This window comes from Psittacula echo (genome assembly GCF_963264785.1).
Source record: "Psittacula echo genome assembly, chromosome: 14".
Lineage (NCBI taxonomy): Eukaryota > Metazoa > Chordata > Aves > Psittaciformes > Psittacidae > Psittacula > Psittacula echo.
The window spans coordinates 6,218,743-6,237,824 of record NC_137750.1 but is presented as its reverse complement, the minus strand read 5'-3'; the positions used below and the strand labels follow the sequence as shown (position 1 = coordinate 6,237,824).

Genomic DNA, 19,082 nt, shown 5'->3' with positions numbered 1-19,082 from the left:
AGTCCCATGCTGGATCCATACAGCTGGTGCCAAGCGATCGCCTGTGTCCCAGGCACACCAGTAATTGTGGATCAATACAGAGCATTCCCTGGGTGTTCTCCTAGTGAAAAATGCAGCAAGAGGATTCCTCTCTCCCACTGAAAGCGTCATAAAAATGGATGAGATGAACTATTTTCTTGACAGCAAAATACATCAGCAATATTTAGATAAAATATACTAGTTTTGTCACCAAAGCACAGAAAATCTGTTCTCATTGCCTAGGCTTCCATAAGGAGATTTTACCAAAAGGATAGGGGACTCTGTTCTCACGTCTCTGGGTGCTGATTTTCAGCAGGAATCACTGGCACTGCAGTATTGCAGATCAGTGGTAAATCAGAAGCAGATCAGTGCCTTAACGGTCCAGATCGCACCAGACCACTGTGCAAGTCAGCCTGGGAATCCCTAAGGCTCGAGTGAGCACAGAGCAAAGCTGTAGTCGACACGTTCAGCATCGAGCAGCAGCTGAGCTCAGAGGCGTCTGGAGAAGCATTAGTGTGACCCTCTGCCAGGCTGTTTCACCTCCTGCTCCATCAGAGCTCTGCTGGGGGGGCTCAGCTCAGCCCTTCACCACCTCCCATTAGTGTGACTGGATGGGGATACAAAGGAGACTGTTAACAGGAGAATATCCATCTGACCTATCCCATCTCCATCCCTCACTGCCTGGTGGGGGTTGGTGCTGATGTGTAAACAGCCGTAACCTGTTACCTCAAGCAATGTGCACTGATGCCAAGCAAGAAGAAATGAGCACTTGCAGTTCCCAGCTTCCTTCAGTGCTCTCCTGGGGCCTCTGAAACAAAGGGAACGACGTCAAATACCTGCTCTGCAGAAAAGCAGGACCTTGCCCTCTGAGGCTCAGCTCCATGGTGAATACTGCTGACTGCCCCGGCAGCCACTCCGTGATCCAGGGGGGGAGCAGTGGAATTCAGCAGCTTGCTGCAGGGGAGTTTCCATGGGGAAATGCATGGGGCAGCCTGCAACGGAGGAGCTTGTACCAGAGAGCAGGCGGGAGGGAGAGCAGCAGACTGAGTGTCGCAGCATCTCCCCAGGGGTCGTATCTTGCCCTTTAGGAGTAAGAAGTTTGGGAGAAGAGCTCTAATTTCTGGTCAGATTTTTTTAGGGTACTAAAGTAATTGGAGAGATTGCAGCGCCAGGGGTTTGTGTGCTTTTAATTGGATTCCCAGCACCGGAGCTACTCCTCTCCCTGCGCATAGTCCTTGGCTGGAGGAGAGTGCTGCTTTGTGGAAGGATGTTGTAGAAATTAATGACAAGTGAGGTCACCCAACCCTCCCACGGCTTCCTGGAAATTAAAACCCTGATGTGCTCCATTGCTCAGCCAGGAGGGCTCATGATTGCAGAAGATCATCAGTTAGAATCCAGGATGCTTTTATATTGTGTTCTGCATCGATATTCCTGATTTCATTGAAATGCCAAGTACAGGTTGGCCGTGTTCCAGTGACATTAAAAATAAGTGCAGACCCTGGGATGCAGCTGCTTTCAGCACCACTGTTAGTTACTGAAATTTATACGAGGAACTGTCTCATCCAGACAAATATCTGTGCTCAGGGGGAGTCCTGAAGGAACAGACATAGAAAGTTACAGCTCTAAGAATGGCTGTTGATTTGTGTTATAAACTCACATCATATTCGCATCACAGGGCTGGGTCACCTCTGCTTTGGAGCCAGGCTGAGAGAGCTGGGCTGGTTCAGCCTGGAGAAGAGAAGGCTCCTGAAGGGGAGACCTTAGAGCAGCTCCAGTGCCTAAAGGGGCTACAGGAAACCGGGAGAGGGGCTTTGGACAAGGGCCTGTAGGGACAGGCCAAGGGGAATGGCTTTAACCTGCCAGAGGGGAGACTGAGATGAGCTCTTAGGCAGAAGCTCTTCCCTGTGAGGGTGCTGAGGCGCTGGCCCAGGGTGCCCAGAGAAGCTGTGGCTGCCCCATCCCTGGCAGTGTTCAAGGCCAGGTTGGACACAGGGGCTTGGAGCAACCTGCTCTAGTGGAAGGTGGCCCTGCCCATGGCAGGGGTTGGAGCTGGAGAAGCTTTAAGGTCCCTTCAACCCAAACCAGTCTGGGATTCCATGATTCATACAGAACTGCAAGTAACTGTTAACAGATCCAAAACTACCAATAAACCCAAAACAAACCCCTCAAAACCCAACCACCACAAACCTTTAAAAACTCCTTTTCCTGAGCTGTGCAAAATCTGTTGCTCTGTGTCTGAGAACATAACATTCCTGATGGGATAATTGTAACCCTGAGTAACTGTGCGCTCAAAGAGGTGCACTGCAGGGGTGCCTGCTCCCGTGGCTCAGGGCCTGCCGGGGGGTACCATGGTTCCACCAGTGGCCTTTAGCAGGAGGTTGCCCTGGGGTTGTGGCAGTGCTGTTCCTGTGGGGAGGAGGGAGCTGGAAGCAGGGTGCAGGTAACGTTACCTTTTTGTCAGCATGAGGCTGGGAAGCATCTCAGATGCCAAAAACACAAGCCAAGACCCAGCAGGTAAGCTGCAGTCTCAGTGGTAACATCCTGGAGGAGGACCTCTGTTAATTAAAAAGGAAATGATAATTAGTATCTAGTCCCACATTTTCATCTCAAAATACTGGAAATTTAACATATAGACCTGAGCCAATACTCCATCATTTCCACTATGGAAACGTTTGTTCTTATATAGAAATAGTGCAGCTATTTATGTCTCATTTCCTACTGTGAGTGTCATCTTTGAATGTGACATTTCCCACTCAGCAGAAGCTTTCCCTCCCTGCTGCACACTTGTGAACGACTTAAATTTATGTACAAAGGCTTTTCTTCTGAGCCACATTTGAGCTCTGGTTTAGCATTCCCAGTTGCTTCCTGGGGTCTCCTTTCCCTCTTTCCTTCCCCCACTTCTTTGCCAGGGCAGCCAGGACCCACCACTGCTCCAGGCTGCAGATGGATCCCAGTGGGAAGGTGCCAGGACTTCTCAGCTGTGGCTTTATGGAGATACTCAGTTATTTCTGGTGCCTGCACTGTGGGGTGCAATGAGCATCCTGTACCCTGAGGCTGCCCAGTCCACCCACAAAGCAGAAGCACCAAAAATGCAACTTTATCTTTTCTTGAGAGAATGAAGTGGCTGACGGCAGAAAGGGAAGATCCCTTCTTAAGGGATGATCAGAACACTGCACTTCCCTCTTCCAGAGAGCAGAGGTTCTCACTTGCATGGACCAGTGAAGTTTTATATGGACGGCAGGAGCTGCGTTGACCCCTTGGAACATCACAGTCTTCACCATACGACAGCATCATCTCCCTCCTCTCTTCCCACCCATGGGCTCTCTGTCAGCTCCTGGTTCAGGGTGAATCCCTTGTCCTTTCTCGCTGGTTAGGTCATAGGAGGTCTGTGTGCTGTTTTACATAAAGCAAAACCCCTCTGGAGCTTCTTCCCTCAGTGAAACTTTCCCCAGCCTCCTCAATGGCGTTACTAAATGTCCTCAGTGCTTGAATTCCTGACACATGCACCAAGGTAAGCATCAGGAATGCCAGTGATCGCTCTGCATTCTCTGTCTCCCCCTCCACAGAGCAGACACTGGGAATCGCAGCAGGTTGGGGACTTACTACTGATCAAACTGAGGAAAACCACTGTCTTCAAACTGGGGAATGTAACTGGAAAATCAGGAGCTCTAAACCTGCCTAAGAGCACATTGCCTACTTACCTCCATCAGAGATGGAAATGGCGGTATGTGTCTCAGCCTGCCAGGTTTATCTTGTCACATGGACCATAAACAAGATGACAAATTAAATCACTTCAGTGATGTTTATCATCTAAATCACTGCCTGCTTGTTTGCCTGGGCTCTAGTAGCCCCTGAGCTGCCAGGCAAGCTGAAGTAACAATCAATTTGACTCATGAAATAAAGGTGCAAGTGCTCAGCTTAGCTGAGAGCCCTGAATTTCTGCGGTAAGATGATGGACTGTCAATAAACGTCAGTAATCTTCTCAAGGGTGTGCAGCAAAGATCGGGAAATGGCTTGGATGTGATGCTTAGGAAGGGGAGATGGGCAAAATGTTTCATCTGGATCTGTGCAAAGCAAGGTCATTTCGTCATCTCTGAAGAAAACTCGGTGTTCATAGGATGCCGCTGTACTCATTTGTGCCCTGTAAAGGTGTTTGCTCTGGTAAAATATACTTATGGCCCTCTAGTGGCAAAGAGCACGTAGAGGTAGGTTTAAATTTCCCGCTGGGGTTAGTTCCTAGCTGTAAATCAAGACAAATTCGCATTTGTACCTCCTGAACAAGCAAGTTGTGGAGTGGAACTAGAGGAGTCCCTCCGAGGGTGGCTGCGCTGGCTCGCAGCAGGAGCCTGCAGTGCTGATGCATTGCAGAGCACTGCCTGACTCCAGGCTGCACGTGGTTATGAAACACTGCCCAGCACCAGCAGCTCTGCTTGGTGTGGATGAGAGGGTGAAGTGAGGAGGAGGATGCCTCTGCCAAGGGAGAGCCTTGTCCGAGGCGATGAACACACACAAACCAGACTCCTTGCCTGGGTCCCTGGTGTGGTGCTCCTGGGGTTTTGTTTGTGGTTTCACTGTACGATTGGGAGCCTCCCTGGAAAACCCATAGGTGTGGGGTTGGTTGGACTTTGCAGCATGAAGGTGTCCCTGCCTGAGGCAAGGGGCTGGAACTAGATGGTCTTTAGGGTTCCTTCAGCCCAAACTATTCCATGATTCTCTGACTCGTTGACTCTTGTGGCAGTCCCCGGCAGTGTCCCTGGAGGGCTGCATTCACCTGCCTGTAGGGCCCCATCTGCACCACAGCTTCTTTAAGCCCTGAGGCTGGATGAGGGCTTGGAGACATGTTTTGGACTCAAATCCAGGACCATCTAATTTGATCCCATTTGGAGGATGTGTGGATGTGTGTGGATGTAATTTTATATTTCCTCTAATAATGATGGTTTCTGTACCATGAGGTCCTGAGGGCTGGTGTTCTGGTTAGTGCAGCTCTGCCTGTGCTGATGCAGAGAGTAACTTGCACCCCCTGCCTGTGTTTTATCTTAGGAGCAGGAATGGTGGTCGACTGGGAACAAGAAACCGGGCTCCTGATGACGTCAGGAGATGTGAGGATAATCCGGATCTGGGACACAGACCGGGAAATGAAAGTACAGGTAATACCTGCCTGTTTGTCCCATTCCCCTTTCCCCTCCCAGAGCAGGTCCCATGTGGGGAGTTACCCTGTGCACAGCCGCAGGGTCTGAGAGTCATCTTGTGAAGAGCTGAGAGGTCTGCTTCGAGTGTGTTAGGAGGGAAATGAAAACCCACAAGTGTTGGTGAGCATGTCAGGTCCTTCCTGGAAGCTGCTGCTGTTATTCCACAGCAGTGTTTGAGAAAGGTGAGGTGGTGAAAGCCAGAGGCAGGCACCAGGATGCAGACAGGGTCCCCTGGTCATGCATCACTGAAATGGCATAAAGATTCTTGAGGAAATGCAGAGGTGAGGTGGGGTGCTGGCAGAGTGTTCGAATGTACTGCTGCTGTCTCTGGAGGCACACAGAGCCAACAGCAGGACAGCACTGCCAGCCAAAGGCCTGGTTTCAGGAATGCTGCATCCATGAAGAGAACACTCATGTACCTGCTTAGTCCACGCCTAAGTCGGGACCTTAGTAGTCTACAGGGTGGAAGCACGAGTGTTCCTGCTTGTCACATGCAGCCCATGGAATTGCTGCCAGCTTGGGCCAATCTGACCCAGGTCAGGGTTTGCTCTGTGTTGTCTGATCCAGGTGTCAGAGCACGGAGGTGCCCATGAACCTGCCGGCACCTCCCTCAGTGTCAGACCTGCACCGGGGCACCCTGGGGTGCTCACATCTCACTGCTGCAACCTAGCAGCAGAAAACAGCGTTTCAGTCGCACTGTGCACTGCAGTGGGGCAAAGATGCTGTAGACATTCCTGTCCGTCAACTCAAATGAAAGTTCCTCAGAAGTTCCAAGGAGAAGCAGCAGCTGGTCTGTGAGGATGGAGTCACCGCGCTGCAGAAGGAAGGCAGGCTGGTGTTCAAAGCTTCTAGAAATTAATTATCCTTGAATGAACATTAATTACAACATTTGACCCTGCAATGCAGGATAATTAAGCTTATGTTAATCTTAATTACTTTCACATATAACTTTTTCTATGCAAATTAGGGAACAGCAGAATGCAGGAGGTGAAAATCTTTTAAATTACAATGATTAATGCTTGCACCGAAAGTACCTAAACCCATGTTGTTTCTTTTCTAATTGCAAAGATGGGTTCTGTTGTAATTCAAGTGATTGAAACTTCCTGACTCAGTAACACTGGAAAAGTGAAATTCAGCACAAGGAGCAGAGAAGCTCTGTAATCCAAGCCAATAAAGGCTCCTTCCCACTCTTTGAACTCCAGAAGTGTTCCTTGGGAAGCATGTGAGGTGTAGCTGAAGAAACAAGTACTTCATTTTCACTTCTGCTGATTGTTCTGTCTTCAAAGGCAGGATCTGGGTTTGGGCAGTGGAGTGGCTGCTGAGAACAGCCCTGAAGGCTGGAGCCTCTCACCAGCAGCTGCATTGCTCAGCTGGGAACAGCAGTGGGGAAAGGTGAATGTGCTCGGAAGCAAAAATAGGACCAAAGTGTGAAATGAGCTAATGCAGCTCCAGCCTGCCTCTGGATTGTTACCCTGCTTCCCTGTGCTGCTTAGAATCTTGGAGTCACGGAATGATTTGGGTTGGAACAGACCTTAAGGGCAGGGACACCTTCCACTAGAGCAGGTTGCTCCAAGCCCCGTCCAACCTGGCCTTGAACACTGCCAGGGATGGGGCAGCCGCAGCTTCTCTGTGTCTGTACAGGGTGCCCAGTGTACATAAGACTGTAGTGACTTGAAGACACGGTCTGAGTGTGGCTTTGCTGTGCTTTCTCCTCAGGACATCCCCACTGGAGCAGACAGCTGTGTGACCAGCCTCTCGTGTGATTCTCATCGCTCACTCATCGTGGCGGGGCTGGGGGACGGCTCCATCCGCGTCTTCGACAGGAGGATGGCTCTGAGTGAATGGTAACCCCCGTCCTTCCCCTTTGCTCACCCCTCGCCTTCTCCTTCCTCACCTTCCCTCCTCCTCCTCCCCTTCACAATGTTTCTGTGCTTGTTCCTCAGCCGTGTCATGACCTACCGGGAGCACACAGCCTGGGTGGTGAAAGCATACCTGCAGAAACATCCTGAAGGCAACATCATGAGCGTCAGGTAACAGATTTGACTGTTTGAGCTCTTTTCTCCTCCGCACAGTTTGTTTTTCGCTTTCAATTTCGCCTCTGGTACTTCACAAGCTGAGAGGATAAAGCGCTTCAGGTTGGTATTTGCTTCAGTAATTAACTCCTGCTCCAGACGTGGTGGAGGGAAGGCAAAATGAAATGTGAAGCTTCCCTTGGAAGCCTCTCAGAGTGGTTTGAGAGTAAACAAGAAGGCGTCTGCTGAAATCACTGTCACGAGGCGTGAGGGAGGAATGGAGTGAACCAGAAACCTGAGCTAGATATAGTATGTCTTATGGGTGGTTGTTCTTCATTGCCAACATCTCTGTGGTGTCACTGGGGAGGGAACATGAGAGGGAAGATGGAAGGTGCATCTGTTGGACATATTGCTGTGCAGGATCACTTCTCTGTCTAGCAATTTTCTACATGAAAATTCATTTCTCCTGCCTGGTAAATACTGTGGAACGAGCAGCATATACTTGCTTGGCCCTTAAAGAACAGCAGAGTATAAGCTACTGTCACAGAGCCAGTGTTTGCACACAGAAAGGCTCCTTCTTGATGACAAACAGGAATTTTCTGGGATTCAGAACACTCCTGAGGCGGGGGATGGGCCAGCACAAACGTATGAAGATTTTCAGCACCGGATTATGAGATGCAGCTGCCAGTTCTGTGGAGCTCACATATTAGAGTTTTTAATCTTCCTTTCTGTAATCTCCTTCAGCAGTCCCAGGGTCAGGCCCGTATCTGTGGCCAGCCCAGTCTGGAGCTCGTTTTTTCCCTCAGTGCCCTTCTCAGCATGTGGTGCTTTGTTCTGGATTGAAGAGACATGAGAAAATGGTGTGCCTCAAAAGACAGGTCAGGTCTCATCCCAGAGGAGCTGGGTTGGTTGAGCAAGGCACCTTGCTCTCAGTTTCTCCCAGTTTACTCTCTTCTTCAGTTGACAGCAAGATCCAAGAAAAACCAGTGTTAGGATGTAGTGAGGGCTTGACAAACTTGAAGGTGTTGTGTTGCTTGCGGAGCAGTTTTCTCACCGTCAACCTGAGCTTCTGTGAACCTCCTTCTCCAGACCAGAGGCAGGAGTTAGTGCAGGACTGGTGGCTCTGAGGACGTTCTCCATTGCCTCTGCTGGTTGACCATGTCATATTGGGTTCAACCACCTCAATCTATGTGCTAGTGCCACCACAGCGCTTCTTTAACCAGCAGATCTGCTTCCATCAGGCCAACCCTGCTGCTAGAAAATGACCTTAAACACATTCTGAATATCCTGATTTTGTAGCTTAGCTACTGTTGAACAGTAACAGGCAACAAGAAATCAACTGGGATTTGTTTTCTGCATAGTCCCCTCGTCACAGAACTTCACTTCCATTTTAAAGCTCTTGCATGGGTTTCCAGTGCCTTCAGAACCATTTTCAAGTCTTAATAAAGACTCCAAGCTTTAAATGAATTTACCATCTATTTGATCTCCCTCAAACAGTATTTCCATCAAGTCTTTAGAATCTAAATCAACCTCAAGTTTAATTTGTCTTGAATTTAATTATGTGGTGGCTGGAGTTGCAGCTCTTGTGATGCTGTAAGTAATTCTGTAGAACAGCCGTTTGAGCAGTATTAGGTATTCCAGAGATAAAGAAACTGGAGGCAGTGTGCTTCTTAATGCTTTTGTTGTGAGCTCTGTGGGGTGATTCACAGTTGTAAGGCCATCATTGACTTGGAAAAAATAACCCTTTCAAAGCCATGGTGCCAGAAGCCTCACTGCTGCTGCCAGCAGAGCAAGATCCATAAGTTACGGATTCCATATTTCGTTTCCATAAGACACTTTTCTGTTTGTCTTTCTGGGCAGCAGTTGACCAGTCCCTTACAAGGAGCTCAAAACAGATGCACCACAGCAAAACCTTCAGTCCTTGGTCCAGGGCTGTAGGAAAGATGCACCCTCTTCACATCAAAGAGACATGATTCTGCTGATGTATTTGAGAGAGATGACTTAGCAAAATGAAATCATGGGTGTTTGAAAGGTGCTTGGTCTGCTGAGCACAGAATCCTGTCCCTGCTATCATTGCTTTCCCCTGGTGCAGTCATTAATAGGGTTGAACCATCGCCTGACTGTTTGGTTTGTTACATCTGGCCCACAGAGTACTTTGGACATGAGGATTTGTGCATCTGTGACCAGACATTTGGTGTAATGGATGGAACTGGCAGATCCCATCTGGTTAGAGTTCTCTAATACAATTTCCTACTGTGAAAAGGAGAAGGAATTCGGGCCTGACGTGCAGTTTGGTGTATTGAGTATGACATACCAGTAAAGGCACTTGCACTCAGCAATGAGCTGTAAGTGATAAAAGTAATAACAGCTCATTCCTGAGGGCAGAGCTGCTTGCAAAGCGCTTAATACCTTGTGGATGGTACCAAATGTAAGTGGCATTGGTGGGAATAGAGCCGTACTGATGCAGAAGGCAAAGGCTGCATTTTCTGTATCCTGATCTTCCTGATGGAGGTGGTCAGCTCACGGACAGGCATCTCCTGGGCTTTGGGGGCTGGTTGGAGGCAGCCTGACGCTGTGGCACTCCTGTGTTGTAGTGTGAACGGCGATGTGCGGTTCTTTGACCCCCGGATGCCAGAGTCTATGAAGGTCCTTCAGATCGTCAAAGGGCTGACAGCCCTTGACATTCACCCACAAGCCAACCTCTTTGCCTGGTAAGTTCTGCTTCCATCTCTTGCATCCCTGGGGAGGACAGTTTGTCTCCACAGACATCGCTCATGGGTTCTGGTTGGGTTTGTTGTTTGGTTTAACCTCACCACACACAGTGCAGTTTCTTTCCCATGTTGGCAGCTCGGGAATTTTATCCCTAGTGAAACCTCTGCCCTGGTGCCTTGGAGTGGTGATGCAGTGTCTTACCCTCCTGTGTCACATGCGGGTAGTGTTGTTACCACGTCCTCGGTGACACCATGTTCTCTTGATTCCCTTGCAGTGGCTCCATGAACCAGTTCACTGCAATCTACAATGGAAACGGGGAGCTGATCAACAACATCAAATACTACGATGGCTTCATGGGACAGAGAGTGGGAGCCATCAGCTGCCTGGCTTTCCATCCTCATTGGGTCTGTGTTCCTCTGTCTTGGATTTGGGAATTTGCATTTCTCAGTTCATGTAAATGTTGGCAGAGGGAAGGGTGAGGAGACTCCTCCAGCACAGAGCTGCTGCCCAGCCTGGTTTCCTGAGGACGTAGCTCTTGCCACAGGAGTTCTCCAAGGGGAGTTTGCCAGGAGCTGCCTGGAGAGGTGCAGTCTCTCACTTCCAGCACACAGAATTTGATGTGCTGATTTATTCCGTGCCTCCTCCCTTACAGACACAGGCTCAGCCGCAGGGCTCTGGGGCTGCTTTGACACCACCTTACCTAAGGCTTTAGGAAGACCTGATGCTGTGAGGTAGGGAAATGCACGTCAGGGAGATGAGCTGCAGAAATAAGAGGCATAAGCTGATCAGTCCAGAGTGAAGGAGAGTAAAAATGAAATTCAGAATATGGCCCAACTGAGGTGGCTGCAGCCCTTGTTAGAGGGAAATCTGATTGCTGCTTAATTAGAGTTACTTTTGAAGGCTGCAGATCAGAACACAAATATTTAATGTGTAATGGGAAAGATAAAGGGCCTGGAGGGGAGGAGGAAGGAGCTGGGCTGTCCTGTGATGGTTTGGTGTTAGCTGGGCAGGGAGAGGAACAGTGTTTTACTGCGTGGGATGTGTTCTACATCCTGAAGACAGTAAGGATAAAGGAAAGCTCCTCTCCTCGGCTTTGAAAGGCTGCTTTGCGAGAAGCTAAGGGGTGATTTTGCTGTCCCACAGTGTGAGGGATGGAGAAGGACGTGGGTAATCATTTGTGATGTTTTACTCATCGCATATGCGCACACAGCCCTGCCCAGCCCAGGTCTCTGTGCTGGGGTTGTACCGGGCCTCTCAGTGCAATGAATGCCAATTCTCAGCCTGCTCCTAACCAGCAGATTTGCAGCCATTTAGAAAAATTATGTTAGTAGTTGGCAAGTAATAGTCCCATCATTTTCCCCTCTGGCTGAAATGGGGCTATAACTCGCTGGGATGAGGTAGGTGCTGGCAGGAACGCTGGCAGGAATGCCGTCAGCATTGCTTCCGCAGATGCACTTCAGAGCCTTTGAGCATCTGGGCGTCAGTGCTGAAATGTGAGCTGTGATGTGCCTCGGTGCTGCAGGACACTGGGATGCTCATCCCCGTGTGCTCTTTCCACAGCCCCACCTGGCAGTCGGCAGCAATGACTACTACATCTCGGTGTACTCGGTGGAGAAGCGGATCAGATAGCGCTGGTGGCAGCGGCGCTGGAGCGAGTCCCAGCGGGCAGGGCCGTGTCTCACCATCATGTACATAGTGAAATTATCGACTTGAATGTTTCGTGTTGGCTGCTGCTGCAACCCGTAACTTGAACGTTTCCTGACTCAGCTACTGATGATTTTGACAAGGGGAAGAGAGACAATCTCCTTTTTTTGTTGCATTTTTTGTTTGTTTTCCAGCTATATCCTCAAAGCTACAGAAAAGGAACATTTTATTTTTGTTTCCAGTGGTTGGCTTCTCTGTTAGAAACTCGGCTCCTGAGCTTGGATGAGGCAATACCCTTGAAAAGGGCTTTCTGCTTTAGTCTTCGTTTCTTTGTTTTGCTGGGGCATAGGTTGCTCTAAGGACTGGAGCCAGGACACCTACAGCTCTGTGCGTTCAACCAGACAAGGGACCCCTCCAGCTGCTGCCTGCCCTCTGCCAAACAGGAATTCCTTGGACAGTGCAATGAGGTCTGACCTGTCCATCTGCAGAACAGTGCACACGCTCCTGCACTGAGCATCAGCGAGGGAGGTGGGAAAGCATCTCCTCTGCATGGACCTCATCTGCTCTGCAGCGTCCTCTCCAGTGGAAGCAAAGACAGGAGACTTGGTGGCAAAGGGAGGCAGAGAACCTGAGAAAAGGGCTTGAGGAGATGACAGGAGCAGGGCAGGACACCAGCATGCTGTAATCTTGCACATACAGGAGGAAGAGGGAAGAAAAGAGACTGAACATCTCTAACATCCCAACACACGTGGAGCAAGTTACTCTTTAAGCACTCTCCACCAGGTCACACAGTGGTGGGGGCTCTGGGGTATCTTGGTCACTGTTGCTTCCACAGTCACTGTCCTGCCATGGTGAACTCCACAAGCATGTTGATGCCTGGGAGCTCTGCCCAGCAGTGAGGGAGCCCCAGGGCTTTCATTCATTCTGATGGGCTGATACCCAGCAAGGTGATGCTCAGAAGGATTTGCACACTTGCTGCTGTGGGTACGCAGCTGCACGCACCATGTGAAGGTGCTTGTGGCCTGTATGTCCCTACAGAACTGAGCACGTAACCACACGTGGTCTGAGCACAATTGACTCACTAACGGGGGAAGACTGCACATCATCCTCCTTTGAGCAGAACAGCTTTGTCCGAGCTCCCCAGGGGAGATCCTGCTCCATCTCCCACACCTTCCATGTCTAATAATGAATGTTTCTGTCCCTTGAAATCCATGATGGGTCTGGGGAGGGGTGTGAAGAAGGCGTAGGCAAAACCAAAGGACAGGTTTCTCCCAAGTGCTGCTGAGGTGTGATGCCGCTGGCCAAGAACAGAACTTGCATGGTGCAAAGCTCACTGCGGCGCCAAAGGTTGACCTGCGGAGTGCAAACGTTCCCAGTTTTCCTTCCAGCTGGTCTGCAGGCTCCCAGCAACCTCTGCCAGCGATGAGGCTGACAGAAACATTCTCTCCCCGTGCAGTGGAGGCTTCACCTCTGCCATGGTGCCTGCACAGCGTGCCTGGCTCTGGTGAGGGTCCCTGAAGCACAGCAGAGGAGCTGATGCTGAAGGCTGGGTGCTGTATCCTTGTCCAAACACTGTCACTGTCCCCCCTGGAGCAGGGAGGCCGGGGCCCCCTTCACAGGATGATGAATCAAAGGCTTTAAACATAAGCAAAACTACCTAAAAGTCCACTTCTACATCACCAAAAGTGAATTATGGTCTAACGGAGCTGTGTCTCTTCCCAACCCGCTCCCTTGCTGCTCCGGCCTCGATCTCAGCGTCTCCTCCACCCTGCCCATGCCAGGGGCTGATGAGCGCAGAGGCAGGGCATGGGATCTGCATGTAACCCATTAACATGCACAGCTTAGAACCCCATAGGTTTTTAACTTGTATCCTGAAGGGAACAGGGACTCCCTGGCAGCGGGCAGAGGTGGAAGCTGGAGCTCCCGGGAGGAGCTGAGGTCAGGAGGGGGGTTTTTAACTGTCTGGGCCTGTTGAGCTTTCATCTGAGCGTGTGCGTGTTGCGGGCTGTTCTTTCACGGGTCTGCTGCAGAGATTTCAGTTGTGAGGTTTAACCAAGGATCCGCAGAGCATCCTACCTAAAAAGTTCACTTATCTCTATTTATTTTACAAAAATAATAATAAAAAATATATAAAGAACCCCACACGATTGTAATGTGAGAGTAAAACAATTACCAACAAATAAATGGTTAATAAAAAATAAATGCAGAAACACTTCCTGCTCTGAGGATCGTTTCCTGGGGCAGGAGGGGGAGATGTGGCCTCAGTTAAGTTTTAGGGGATGGGCTCTGTGTTTCTGGGCTGTTCCCTGCAGAGAAGGTGCTGGTTGTAGGGAGGAGGTCCTGGGCAGACCTGGAGGGACGGTGGCTATGGGACATGGTTGAGCTCTAGAACCTGATGGGAAGGGAGAGTGGGAATTGCTCTGGACATGGGAGCAGTTTGGCTGCTTCTGCCCCATCACATCTCCTGCAGCAGCCTCAGCCCCTGTATCCCCATTCCCTATAGTCCCCATCCCCTGTGCCCCATTCCCTGTTCCCCATTCCCTGTGCCCTCATCCCCTGTACCCCCCTTTCCTCGCCGTATCCCGGCTCTCCGGCCCGTTCCCGTAGCGCCCTCCAGTGGCTCCTCCCCGTCCCTGCGCCGCGCTCTCCTTTGTCTTCGCGTTCTGTCGGGCCGGGCCCTGCGCGGCCGCCGTTGAGGGGCGCGGCAGGAGCGGGGCTGGGGCGGGGCGCGGAGCGGCGGCGGCGGCGCGGCCATGGGGAACCTCTTCGGGCGGAAGCGGCGGAGCCGCGTCACGGAGCAGGACAAGGCGGTGCTGGTGAGCGCGGCGAGGGCGCGGGCCCGGCGCAGCTCCGGCTCCGACAGCAGAGCCGCGGTTCCCGGCCAGGCCGCCCCCGCCGGCCCCGAGCGGCTGCCGGCCCCGGGCACTCCCAGTCGGCGGCGGGCGGGTCCCCGCGAACGAAGGGACGGGGGGGGCGAGGCCGTGGTCGCGGCGCGCTGAGGGCGGCCCCGGGGACACGGCGGAGGCGGCCGGGCCTGTGTGAGCGGGACGGGAGCTGTCAGGGCCCAGCTTGTGACCGGGTCCGCCCGTCCGCCCCTGTCTCCTGCAGCAACTGAAGCAGCAGCGGGACAAGCTGAAGCAGTATCAGAAGCGGATAAACCTGAACCTGGAGCGGGAGCGAGCGCTCGCCCGGCAGCTGCTGAAGGACGGCAAGAAAGAGTGAGCGCGGGGGGGTCAGACACAAACCCCCGGTGGGAGCGAGTGAGGAGCTGCTGGATGTGGGTGCCGATGGCTGCGGGACTGGTCGGGGTTGTCCTTTCAGGAGAGAAGCTTAAAGCTTTATGCTCCAGCCAAGCGAGACAGCCCATGTTCCACACTGGTGTTAACCCAGCAGCAGCTGTGTTGCTGCCGCGGCCGTGTGTATCATGAGCACTTTGTGCAAGCGGTCGTTTTCCATTACCCCAGCACATATGCTTGCAATTCCAGTCACCAGAGTTGTGAATTGCATTGAATTTGCTCATCCTGATTCTTCCCAGGAGCAGTTCGGAGCTGTCGCTTAACTTGCACGTGGCTTCAGCCTCTTTTGGATAAAGCACTTAACACGTGCGGTTTGGATGGGATTTTTTTAGGCTGATTTGCTTTCATCGGTGCCTTTTCCTCCTGTTTCCCTCAGGAAAGCCATGCTCTTGCTGAAGAAGAAGCGTTACCAAGAGCAACTTCTCGATAGAACAGAAAACCAAATCAGCAACTTGGAGCGGATGGTGAGTGAGGACTCGGGGCTGGGAGCAGTTGGCTCTGGGAGCCCCTGTCCTGGGGTGGGTGTTCCTTCTGCATCCATGGGGTCACATTTTATACTCTCGAGCCCTACTGGAGCTCTGGTCCTGTGTCCAAAGGGCAAATATCCCTGAAGTTCCCTGGAATCCTACGTGCGCAGTGACTCTTCCCTAAAGCACGGAGCAGTGAGCGTGCTTTGACCCTCTAGGGCAGGGCATGTGTTAAATGCATGTTTGGTAGGTTAGTAAAGCTTTACTCAGGGTGTGGAGAGCTGCTGGAGAGACCTCCCTCAGTGCCAGGGCTGCAGAAATGGGGGTGTTTGTTCTGGGTGGCTGTGGAGGCTGTGGCCTCAGCTTAGGCTGTCAGCTACAAACAGGCACAGGGTGTTGGGTGTGCTCTTGGAGCTGCCTGTGCTGAGGCTGTGTGTTTGGCTGTTCCTGACTACTGACAGGGAAAGGGCTCTTGACTGCTTTCTCCTTGCAGTTTCTCTGGGTTCCTGGCAGTCTGTATCTGGCCAGCAACGGGAACATGGCAGCCTCTGACATTTCCCCTTCTCCTTTCTGTTTCAGGTCCAGGATATTGAATTCACTCAGATCGAAATGAAGGTCATCGAGGGCCTGAAAATAGGCAACGAATGTCTGCACAAGATGCACCAGGTTGGTGTGACCAGGCTGGCTGAGCAGGCTTTGGACTAGGCAGAGTCCTGCCTGTTTGTAGCCATTACTCTGCAGACCTCACTCACGTCTGGATTTTGGTTCTTTTCTTCAGGTTATGTCAATAGAAGAAGTAGAAAGAATAATAGGTGAAACCCAGGATGCTGTGGAGTACCAGAGGGTACGTACTATGTGCATGAGCAGCTGTGAGCAGGCTCCCTGGCATACAGAGCTTCTCTGAGGAGCAAGGTGTTCACAACCTTATTTAGAAGGCAGTCAGAGTAGGCATAAACCCCCAGTTGCCTGCAGACAATGTAGCTGTTAGTTTTCCTGGGTACCCCTTCACCCTGGTTCTGTGCTGCTCTCCCACATGCACACACTGTGCTACAAGCCAGAGAGCTGCTTCTGCTGCGCTGTTGTTTACTGGAGTCTTTCTCATCCTCTCTTTCATAGCAAATAGATGAGATACTGGCTGGCAGCCTGACAGAGGAGGATGAAGATGCCATTCTAGAAGAATTAAACGCTATTACTCAGGTAGGACTGATGTAACTACTGTAAATCCACATTTTCAGGAAGCTGGTTGTAACAGGGAGAAAGGATCTTCTCCTATTCTCGATAGTTTATCTTATTCCACCAGAGATCTCAGTCCTTCCTTTTTATGCCCAATTATTGTGTCAGTAATTCAAGCTAATCACTCCAGGGGTCAGTGCCACCACCAGATATGTGTCATGTGTTGTCTTCCATGTTCTTGCAGGAACAGATGGAGCTTCCAGAAGTTCCTTCTGAGCCACTTCCAGAGAAGATCCCAGGTATGCTTTACGTGCTCTGCAGCTTTGGCTTCTCTTACTTCTCAGTTCTGTGCAATAGCCTGAGACCCTCTCCTGGTGTAAGTATTGTCTCAGCGACTGTGAGGGAACATAAACACTGGTTGGAAGCCCTGTTCATCTGGGCTGTTCCCCCACATGGCTCTGACAAACCCAGCTGACCCTTTACGTTAAGAGCACCCAAGGCTCTGGTCTCTGCTCACTTGGCATCTGCTCATTCCTCTTCAGGAATTCCTTTTTGTTACATCTCCTGTTCCCAAGTGCTGGTTCCTCCCCAGGAGATGCCTGGAGATCATTTGCAGTCCCTGGTTCTGTAACAAAGTTCTTTTTCTTCCACAGAACCATCATCCATCAAGAACAAGCCAAAGCCAGAGCTGGTGGCAGCATCTTAACTCCCGCTGCTGGGGATTCCCCCACGTACCTTTCACCGGGGACAGTTTGCCATCCCAGCGTGTGCTGGGAACAAGCAATGCCTTGGCAGCACCCAGCTGTGCTGGGCAGATGTGGAGCCAGGATTCCCTGTGCAAGGAGGGGAATCTCAGCTCATCATTGCTCTTGTATCAAGATTATTTTCTAGTGCTTTCTGTTTTTGTAACTCAAACCCTGAAGTCACTCAGCTGCGCTGTCACGGGATTAAACAGCAGCTCCACAGCTTGGGAAGCCAACTGCTTTCCCTAGGTCTGATTTCAGTGAAGAGCCTGCCTTTGCTCTGACTGAATCCCCAGGAGATGCCACCCTTGGAGCGATGGAGTGTTTGAAATGGCTGGGCAAGAACAAACCACTGCCCTCGGAGCCCTCCAGACCACGCTGGTGTCTTCTCTGCCCTCAGTCGTGCGCTTTCCTTCTTCTGATTCGGTTTGTGGAAGAGCTGCTGGTGTCCCTTGTGCTCATGCAGATCCGACTGGCTGGGGTGTATGAGGCTCTGGAGGGGCACGGGCAACCTGGAAGAAGGCAGCGAGCCTGAGCTTCCGCGAGCAGTGACACTTCATGCTATGCATTGGAACCGGTTCTGTGTAAAACCAGCTCATGAGTGAGGTGTTTTCACTTGAGCAGAGGTCAGAGGATGGCTCAGCAGTGATGCTAACACAGGAAAAGCCGGATCTCGGTGCAGGTGATGAGCTGCCCTGTGCTGGATGTGAGGCCGGGGTGCTTGGTAACCATTCTCACTGGGATCCCGCTCCATCTGCCTGCACTCATCGTGCTGAGTGAGACCTTGGGGTGACAGGAACCTGATAAGCCTCTTCAAATCCCAGCAAGGAGCCTTGTGCCTGCATTGCGAGCCAGGAGCCATCCCTGGCTGGCTCTGCACCAGTGCCAGAGTTCACCTTTGCAGCGTTCCACTGGGCGGGGATCAATTCCGTTTCCAGTTGCCAGCTCATGTCTGATATTTGCTTGCAGGGTTGGAGACAGGAAAGGTCAGGCTGGGATAAATGCGAGGCTCGTTCTGTACCAGACATGAAGGTTCTTAGATCAACCCTCCAAAGACGGCTCAGTGAGCAGAGGACAGAGCAGTTCCATCCATGCTGTGGATGGGCTGGTGCTTCCTGCCGTGCGGCAGGCGTGGGGTCAGCACGGATGAGGGGTTTGGGATGCTGCCTGGCCAGGCAGGTGGTGGGCAGATGTGGCTGTTTTTGGACGCAAGCTGTACTTGCCAGCCTGCAGCTGCTCTTCAGGACACTGCATATCTTTATTTATTACGTTCTCAAAGCCACAACCCTTAGTCCCTGTTTCTGTGACAGCAGAAGAAGGACCAGCGGGTCCTTGGAGACTTCTTATGGCTGCCTTTGGGGTTATGTGATCTGGTGCTAGACAATAATAAGTATTCCCAGAGGCTGTGCTGCTCTCTGTGTGGTGATGGGCCAGCAGCAGCTCTGTTCTTGAGTCGTCCTTTCTGTGTCATCTCTGTTATGTTCCAAAGACCAGTCGGGGCATCCTCCTCCTCCTGCGTGTGTGTGGCTTCGGGACGGTTTGCACCTTGGAGCTGCAGCACTTTCAGTCCCACCCCACTCTCAATGTGTCACAGCAAAGCCTTGGCCCGTGTTTACTGACCAGGACAGCTTTAGCCACCACCTTTCTCTGGGATGGGCAGAGTGGGTTTAAACTGAGCTTTGGGCCTGAGCTGAGTGCTCTGGTCACCCGCCAGGGCTGGGCTGGGCCCAGTTCTGCGCTCCTGGGTTATTGCCCTCCAGGCAAGGCTCTTGGTCTGCTCGGAGCTGCCTCCCGGCTCTCCTGCAATGCGCACCCTTCCCACCAGAGG

General features: G+C 51.5%; 2 protein-coding genes across 3 annotated transcripts in view; both read left to right on the top strand.

Annotated features, from left to right (window-relative positions):
- The window catches only part of RPTOR (regulatory associated protein of MTOR complex 1), a gene marked incomplete at its 5' end in the record, with an annotated part of 112,971 nt that extends 101,095 nt beyond the window's left edge, over positions 1-11,876 (top strand). For both annotated transcript variants that reach the window (XM_080629283.1, XM_080629282.1), the window contains 6 exons: positions 5,059-5,165; positions 6,924-7,051; positions 7,151-7,237; positions 9,814-9,930; positions 10,206-10,335; positions 11,492-11,876. In XM_080629283.1, the coding sequence (XP_080485409.1) occupies positions 5,059-5,165; positions 6,924-7,051; positions 7,151-7,237; positions 9,814-9,930; positions 10,206-10,335; positions 11,492-11,560 (638 nt within the window). In that variant the 3' untranslated portion in view covers positions 11,561-11,876. The remainder of the gene's footprint in view (positions 1-5,058; positions 5,166-6,923; positions 7,052-7,150; positions 7,238-9,813; positions 9,931-10,205; positions 10,336-11,491) is intronic.
- A 2,413-nt stretch (positions 11,877-14,289) lies between these two features.
- CHMP6 (charged multivesicular body protein 6) lies at positions 14,290-17,587 on the top strand. Its single transcript, XM_080629681.1, has 8 exons — positions 14,290-14,391; positions 14,684-14,793; positions 15,248-15,335; positions 15,918-16,004; positions 16,117-16,182; positions 16,455-16,535; positions 16,756-16,810; positions 17,165-17,587. The coding sequence occupies exons 1-8, from the start codon at positions 14,329-14,331 to the stop codon at positions 17,215-17,217; spliced, it is 603 nt and encodes a 200-aa protein (XP_080485807.1). The 5' UTR covers positions 14,290-14,328; the 3' UTR covers positions 17,218-17,587.
- Positions 17,588-19,082: the final 1,495 nt, after the last annotated feature.